The sequence below is a fragment of the Equus quagga genome, chromosome 6, assembly GCF_021613505.1.
Source record: "Equus quagga isolate Etosha38 chromosome 6, UCLA_HA_Equagga_1.0, whole genome shotgun sequence".
In the NCBI taxonomy this organism is placed as follows: domain Eukaryota; kingdom Metazoa; phylum Chordata; class Mammalia; order Perissodactyla; family Equidae; genus Equus; species Equus quagga.
Genome location: NC_060272.1, coordinates 97,445,825 through 97,454,367, shown reverse-complemented (window position 1 = coordinate 97,454,367; position 8,543 = coordinate 97,445,825). Strand labels below are relative to the sequence as shown.

The following is an 8,543-nucleotide window of genomic DNA, read 5'->3' as shown; positions in this document are numbered from 1 at the left end:
AGGAGGATACAACATCACTTCCATGGAGTTCTTACCAAAATTTCTTAATTATGAGAAACATCAAACAAACCAAAATTGAGGGCCATTCTACAAAAGAACTAACCAGTACTCTTCAAAAAGTACCAAGGTCATGAAAGGCAAAGAAATTCTGAGGAATTTAGATTACAGAAGACTAAGGAGATACCACGACTAAATACACCAGGTGACGCTGGATTAAATCCTGAGCCAGAAAAAGGGTGTTAGTGAGACAATGGTGAACTGTGAATGAAGCCTATAGATTTTGCAGATTTTTTTAGGTTTTTGACACAGAGCCTTTAAAAAGTTGTCTGAAGTCACTCCATGTAAATTTGCCAAATTACCCTCAGGTAATTTCTAAATTAACTTTTTAAATGGAGTTATTTCATATCTCTCTATATTCAGATATGTATATATATGTATGTATATACACACACAACTCAATATATATATTTCACATATTCTACATATTCAATATAACTTACAGTAAATACATAACTATATAAAATATTATACCTTTAACAACAGCAAATGTTTTCCCTGAATCTTTACCTTACATTTTTAACACCTTTTGTTTTTTTAGGAAGATTAGCCCTGAGCTAATATTTGCCACCAATCCTCCTCTTTTTGCTGAGGACGATTGGCCCTGAGCTAACATCTCTGCCCATCTTCCCCTACTTTACATGTGGGATGCCTGCCACAGCATGCCTTGACAAGCAGTGCCATGCCCACACCCAGGATCCAACCCAGCCAACCCCAGGCCATGGAAGCTGAATGTGCGATCTTAACCGCTGAGCCACCAGGTTGGCCCCTTGTTTAATGTTTTTTGACCTACAATGATTGAAAAAGTTGTCCGAGCTACACTTTGAATCTCCCGTTCACTCAGACACTGCAACATGGTGTCCTATGAAATTTCTCATCAAATAACCACCTCTTATTGTTCATTTGGTGGGAATGTCTTAGTCTGTACAATACTATATAACAAATTTCCAATGTTTTACTATTTGATCTCTGTAATGAACCTTTTGTATACACATCTTTGGGAAAATGGCCTAGTTTTGTAAGCTATATTCCTAGAAAATTGCTGGCATTAGCTTCCCATCAACAGATATGAATGCCCATTCACTTGTTCATGCAATACTTACTGACTGTCTACTATGTGACAGGTACTGTTGAGGGCACTAAGAAGAGCAGTGAACAAAAATGGACACGTTCCTACCCTAAGGGCAAACAGAAGAGGGGAGGAAAGTTTGCCACTTTATTTTTTTCCACAGTACTTTAACTGCTTCTCCCACTAGCTTGCTATCCTTGCTATTTCTTCCATTCCAATCATTATCCTGAAACTTAGAGTAGCAATTTAAAGTAGAATGAAGTACAACTATAGGAAGCATGTTTATTCTAATTATTTTTTTGTTGCTACAATAAAGTTATTATGAGACTTCAGATGATGTGGGTAAAGTACTTAGTACATTGCTTGACAATAAACAGTCTCTCTGAGGTAGATGCTATTTATTGTTTCTCATTTTATAAGTGAGGAACCTGGGGCTTGAATATGAAAAATAATTTGTTAATGTTACATAGGTAGAAAGTGGCAGTACAAGACTTTGAACCATGTCTGACTCCAAAGCCTTAACTCTTAACCACAGCAATATACAGTTTGCCTTCTATTCTAGAATGTTCTTATTAACATCAATCCATACTTGAAATCTGCAGTACACACAAAACATTGGGGTTTTTTTTTTTCTCATTGGCATTTATCATCCTTCCTGAATTCTGGATCTAATGTCATTAGCAACAAAAATATATAAGCAAGGATGAATTACTCAATTACAAAGTCAACATTCTGATGCAGGACAAAAGTTAATTAACATAATCATTGAAACTCATATAACTCAAACGGCTTACTTTATTTAACAATGAAACAGTAATAACAGCACAATAATTTAGTTGTAATAAAGACATCAACAGAGCAAAATAAAAACAAAGCTTCAGTTCAAATTAGTTATCTCCTTTAAACAGGAAAAACTACCATTATTAGTCTAATGGTTCTCAAACTTTTCTGCATATTTGAGGAATGGGGGTAAGGAGGCAGATTGGTGCTTAAAAAAATAGGTCCAAGGCCCACCTCAGAACAATTATAAATGAGAATCTCTCAAGAGTAGAGCCCAGGGCAAATATTTCTGAAGTGTTGTCAGTGTTGAGAACTGTAAGTCTAAAGTAATAAACAATAAAAATCATGCTCTCAAAGCAGTTCAAAACCAAGAAATTAAGAAATATGATAAATTCCCTTCCTCTTATCCTGGGAAAAGCGGGAGTGAAGAACCTACTCATTTTTCATTGGTCTTTATCCGTTTTTGATTGCCCCAGGTAGAGTTTAACAAATATCAAATATTGGAAGTTATGCAAACATGCTACCAAATTGAAATTCTCACTTACATTCAGAAAGCTCTTTTAAAACAACACTGGCTCTCAGAAGGGACCTCCGCATTTTAAGTCTGCATAGATGTTTAAGTCAGCTATTTGTTCAACTAAGAGTCAATAAAATAGATTAGAAAGCACTTATTAATAACAGTTATTATAAAACAATATTCATTTCATGTACCACTAATTAACTTTTTGGTGCAGACAAGAGGAATATTTGAGTGTTTCCCACCTGTTTCTAAAATTATCAGACTTCCTTTTTATAAGATCAGTATCTTCAAATTTAGAATCTAAACCTAAGTTTTTCTTTAAGAACGCACACACAAAATACTTCCCCTCTCACTACACTGCGTCCTTGACAAATCCCTGTTAGGAGGTTCAGTAGTGACTGAAGGCATTTCTCTTTAAAACAACTTTTCCTCATTTCTCAGGTTTGGGAATGATATCACACCAAGTATGGAAAATAACTTTCTTCCTTAAGAATACATAAATTCACTTAGAGATGTCTCCTCAGATTCAGAAAAGCCCATTTCTTCAGCTCCTTCTGTCAGGACTCCATGTCAACCTCAACCACTTCATTCTTGCCCTGAAGCATTGCTTCTGTAAGGTTGTCTTCACTTACATCTTCAATGTCTGCCAGATCAATAGGTGGTAAAGGATTCCTCCAGTACTGGAAGGTGTTGTACTGCCAAAATTCTTCATCGAGCTTCAGGGAAAAAAAGAGAGAGATCAAAGTACATCAATGGTTTAGAAAAAGTTAAGTTTCCTCAGGAAACAAATTTTCTTCTGTTTTAAAAGCAAACTCACGTAAGATTTTGCAGTCTTTTACTTTGGATCTTCAAAAAAATACACATTTTTAATTCTGCCTAATCAAAGAACCACATGGACTCAGTCAAAACTGTACATTTTCATATTCATGGATTTATGAAAGCATTCCCTATTAGTTGTTTAAATTTAAAAGAATTTCCTCCAAGAGCATCTCTTTCCACAATTCTCTTCCATTTTTCAACCAAAGAAAATGTCTGAAAACAGTCTTAAAATTTTTTACCTTTTAGCGAAAACAATTTATTCAAAAAATATACACACTTTAAAAGTTATTCATGGTCTTTTTCCTAAGGTTTGGTATTTTAAGGGATTGATTTTACATAGGCTAAATATAAACAAGGTAAATAGCAAGAAAACCTTAAACTGATCATTTTAGTAAAGATACCATTTGGTTCCAGATATGCCTTTTAAATCAGTATACCAAAATTGATAAAACCTAGTGTGTGCTGGCCCCTTGAAATTCAACAGCTTACTCTGAACGGCTATAAAATTGTTTTAAGTAACTATGAAGTGAAGATGGTGTTACAATGAAGTTCAAAATTGGCATCGAATTTCAAAAGCATCCCCAAAATACTTTGTACAAAGGAAGCAGCACTGGAATTATATACAGGCTTCCAAAGTGACTATTTTGAAGGTTAACACCCTTCCCAGATGGATATATTTATCTTTATCTATTCTACGTCATGTTCTTACTTTAGGCGCATACTTGCTATAACAGTGCTATCCAACAGACATAATAGGAGCCATATATGTAATTTAAAATTTTCGGGGCCGGCTCCGTGGCTGAGTGGTTAAGTTCGCACCCTCTGCTGCGGCAGCCCAGGGTTCAGATCCTGGGCTCAGACATAGCACCGCTCGTCAGGCCACGGTGAGGTGGCGCCCCACATCCCACTAGAAGGACCTGCAACTAAGATACACAACTATGTACGGGGGCAGTTTGGGAAGATAAAGCAGAAAAAAAAAATTTCTACTAATCACAACAAAAAAGTAGAAATAGGTGAAATTAATCAATATTTTATTTGACCTAATAAGCCCCAAATATTATCCTTTTCATATGCACTCAATATTAGAAAAAATTGAGATATTTTACATTTTTTATCATATTAAGTTTTCAAAATCTGGCAGGTATTTTACACTTCCAGTACTATTCATAGTAGCCACATGTCAACACTCAATAGCCACACGTGGCTAGTGGCTACTTTACTGGTGAGTACAGGTCCATAAAGGAAATCACATTAAAAAGTTCATTTAGGGGTCAGCCTGGCAGCATAGAAGTTAATTTCACATGTTCTGCTTCAGTGGCCCGGAATTCACAGGTTCGGATCCTGGGCGCTGACGGAGCACTGCTCATTAAGCCACACTGTGGCAGCATCCCACATAAAATAGAGGAAGATTGGCACAGAGGTTAGCTCAGCAAGAATCTTCCTCAAGCAAAAAGAGGAAGACTGGCAACAGATACTAGCTTAAGGCCAATCTTCCTCACAAAAAAAAGTTGTTCATTCAGAGACTTAGACTCTAAGGCTTAAAGAATTAAGAGTCTCTTTGGAATTTCTTGTAATAAAAATGTAATCATTCAATGTAAGGCAAGAAAAATTTTATCTTAATAAGCAAACAGTTAAAAACAAGGATCTATTTCTCTGCCTTTTGGAAAAATCTATTGATCAAATTATCTACTTATAAACATGGGCCTAAAATGGGTCCTTTAATAACATCAATATAACCCAGTAGCTAAGAGCAGAAACTTTGCTACCAGACAGATCTGGGTTTGCATGATAACTCTACCACCCACTAACTCTGCTCTTGACCTTAGTCTGTTTCTTCATCAGCAAAATGTAGGACTGTTGTAATTGTTCAATATTGCTAGGTATTGTATCCCAAGAGGCCTATGAACCATTAATTTCTTCCTAGTAGTAGAAAAACATTTCTCTTACTTTCTATTTAAAATATCTAACAGTAAGGGTCAGCACTGGTAGAGCAATGAATCTGCATAAAGTGACACTAACAAGAGAAAATACATGAATATTTAATTACACAATACCTAGTTTAAACTCTCTAGTAAAAAAAACCATCTGAAACAACTCAGGAAATACTCTGAGGTTCTAGGACAGAAAAGAGGTACCATTATTCTGCCTAGATGGCATCCTCAATATAGAAATAAAGAAGATAATTGAGAAAAAAAATTTCCTAAATGCAATCCCAAGGGTGAGGGCAGGTACTTAAGTTCTATTCTGAGCCTAACAGGAACCAGGTAGACAATTACTTCATGAACTGATAGCCTTTTAACTTCTCCATGTTTTTGTTATACCCTGTTTTCCCTTAGCTATAAAACCTTTAAAACAAAAAATCTGTGTCTTTGGAAAAAGGAAGAGGGAAGCTGAAGAAAACATGTCCCTCTCCGAAGTCTGCAGAAGAGAACCAGCTTAAAGAACAAGACAAAGAAAAGGAGGAAAGATGAGGGTTCCTGGGCTTTTGCCAAAAGAAAAGAGAACAGGGGACTAGTTTTGGTGAAGAAGGAAGCGCTAGTGGCAAGCCTATTCCTTGCCATGGGCTTGTAGTGACTACAGGAAGGAGAACTGACAGAGGCGGTCGCTGCTGTGAAAAAGATACAGGTGTGTCTCGATTCTCAGCAGGCATCCTTGTCAGTCTACTAAAAATTTCTCCTCTTTTGCCTACCTGCCATTTCCGTATTTCCCTCTTATCAATCTGTGGCATACTGCAGTCAGTATATGCTGGTAGGAAAGACAAGCCTATGTAGGGGTGGGGTACCAAAACTGGTAGGAAAAGAAAAGTTTTCAAGCCACAGAGTACTTATCTCCACATCAAATAGGTCTGGATGACTATCATTCTGTATTTTAGCTTTTTATTTTTTGTTTCCTTTAGGTTTTGCACATTCACACCAGACACGATTTAACCAGAAATTCTAATTCTTTATTCTACTTTTAGAACATAAATGCCATCATTCAGTTTTAAGTAAGCTGATTTTGAACATCTAAAAGCAATTCGAAGAAAAAACTCTAAATAAGGCTGTTTTCTAAATTCCAAGAAAACTGGGGGTAGAAATATTTACAATTTATAATCTAATCTAGAAATGCCCATCATGATTATGTTTAAAAAAAAGTTTCTGACAACCACAGAAAAAAGATCTTTCCCAATTACAAAATTCTCATTTTATTGGGTTTTTCACCAAGAACAAGTCATGCCAAAAGTACCTCAACTCTTTTTGTTTTTTGGCAAAGTATTTGATAAATTCTGCATAAGATACTTAAGACAACGGAGAAATGTGGAGTGGATGCTGCGACGTAGTGGTTGAAGCGAGTGTGAATTCTGAGGCCTACATTTGGTTCTTCTATCCCCAGAGCTCCTGGCAAGTCAACCAAGAACTGCCAAACAGCAGGCTGAATTCCTAAGTCTAAGACAAAGACGTCCAATAAATACGTAAGGCCGACCACAAACATAATTTTAAATTTTCTAGTGTCATACGAAAAAAGCAAAATAGGTGAAATGAACTTTAGTATATTTTATTCAATCCATTATCTCCCAATTATTTCAACACGTAATCAATATAAAATTTTTGGAGACCTTCGAAATCCAGAGTATTTCACAACTGACAGCACATCTCCATTTTAACGGGTCACATTTCAAGTGTTCCGTTGTCTCACGTGGCTAGTGGCGGCCATACTCAATAGCGCAGATCGTCTTATGTGCAGAGATGGGGCAGGCTCGTTTCCCAAGGAATAGAAACTCTCCAATGAGCCTCATACATGCTTTACCTTAGAGCCCAAATTAATTTTCAGCAACAACCCTTTTGCATAGGATCAGATTTAGTACTGTGAGTTAAAAATGCCTTTTCTCAAGATACGGAGGCCCTTCCTCTCCACCGAAAGAGCTGTACCAGGCCTACAGGATGTCCAACTGACGGCCACCACATTAGTCACCCGCTTTGTATCACGAATTCTGGAAAACTCATCGTTAAACCATGGAAGGCGCGCTCGCTCCCTCTCGCTCCGACGTTCGTCGTTGAGCGGAACCTAAGCGGTTCTCGGTCAACGTCTTCGTCGCGCTCCCGCTTCCCTCTGACGCCGCCCGGCGCGGAGGCTGCGAAGCCCCTTCTACCTCACCCGACGGCCCGCTGCCCCCAGTTCGGGGAAGTACTCCCAGGCCGGCGGACCTTCCCAAAACGCTGCCGAGGGTGGGTGGGCTGTGCGGCCCCCGGTGTGTGGCCTGGGAGCCGGCGGCTATTGCTGCAGCGGGGACCCCGGCTTTTCGCCTTTTGGGACGTTTGGACGAACACGGGTCTAGACGGTGATGACCTGTCCCTCCTGGGGCGCGCAGGGTGACCTCTCCTCCCCTCACCCCGTCCGCCCCCAGCCCCAGCCCCCTACCTGGCCCGGGGCGGCCCCCCAGTCTTCCTGCGGGGGCTCTGCTCGCCCCGCCCCGTCGTCGCCACTGCCCCTCGGGGGCCGGGCGCGCCCGGGCTCCTCCCCCGGTCCGCGGGGCCGCCCGGGCGGCTGCAGCAGCGGCGGCTCGCCAGTCTCCAGGCCGCGGCCCTCAGGCTCCGCGCCGCCCGGAGCGCGCGGGGCCCCGCCGTCGCGGCGCTTGCTGGGCGAAGCCAAAGGCTCAGTCATGGCCCCCGCGTCGATTTTGCGCTTTCGGGGCAGCTCCGGGACGCCGAGGGGCTGCCCGGGATGCGAGGTCCCCGGCGGCGGGATCCAGAGCGGCGGCGGCGGCGGCCCCTCCGGGAAGTCGCAGAGCAGAAGCCGCTTCCAAGGCACGTGGAACCTGAGCGGCTCGGCCGCACGCCGTTTGGCCATGGGCCCCGGAGGCTCGGGCGGAGCCCGCCGGGCGCGGGAGGCCGAGCGCAGCTCGCTGCGAGGGCGGAGCGCGCGCGAGGGCGAGAACCGCGGCAGGGCGAGGCAGCGGCTGGAGAGAGCGGAGAGGCGGGGCGGCCGGCCGGCACGCGCTGCCCTCGCCGTCGCCCAGGTGCCGCCGGACGTTGGGGAGCACCCGCGAAGCGGCGGAGATTCGAACCTGCGCACTAATGTGCGCGCGCGCACTCGCGCCGGCCAGGCGGAGCCGCTGGTTGGTGGAGGCTCGCGCGGCGCGCTCCCGGACGCCCCTGTGGCCGGAAGTGCGCGTCCCGCGGGGAGGCGAGAAGCCTGTGGCGGGTTTATTAAAGGCCCAGTCGGGTTGCCCGCGGAGGGCGTGACCTTGTTTTTTCAGGGCCGGGGCGGGGGTTGTGCAAATCTCGAGCTTGGTAATGCGGTGTAGACTTAAAACCTTTA

The 8,543-nt window shown here is 42.2% G+C and overlaps 1 protein-coding gene across 1 annotated transcript; it reads right to left on the bottom strand.

Moving 5' to 3' along the window:
• Positions 1-756: 756 nt before the first annotated feature.
• On the bottom strand, positions 757-8,205 carry C6H9orf40 (chromosome 6 C9orf40 homolog). The gene is made up of 2 exons (XM_046663713.1): positions 7,644-8,205; positions 757-3,142 (listed from the first exon to the last, which is right to left on the bottom strand). Exons 1-2 carry the CDS (start codon positions 8,070-8,072, stop codon positions 2,984-2,986), a joined length of 588 nt encoding a protein of 195 aa, XP_046519669.1. The 5' UTR covers positions 8,073-8,205; the 3' UTR covers positions 757-2,983.
• Positions 8,206-8,543: the final 338 nt, after the last annotated feature.

Bases quoted from the DNA above. Each gene is read 5' to 3' on its own strand.
- C6H9orf40 (XM_046663713.1), bottom strand. From the start codon at position 8,072: ATGGCCAAACGGCGTGCGGCCGAGCCGCTCAGGTTCCACGTGCCTTGG. The intron at 3,143-7,643 runs GTAGGGGGCTGG...TTTTCCCTGAAG, and splicing joins GGGGGGCCGCCCCGGGCCAG to CTCGATGAAGAATTTTGGCA.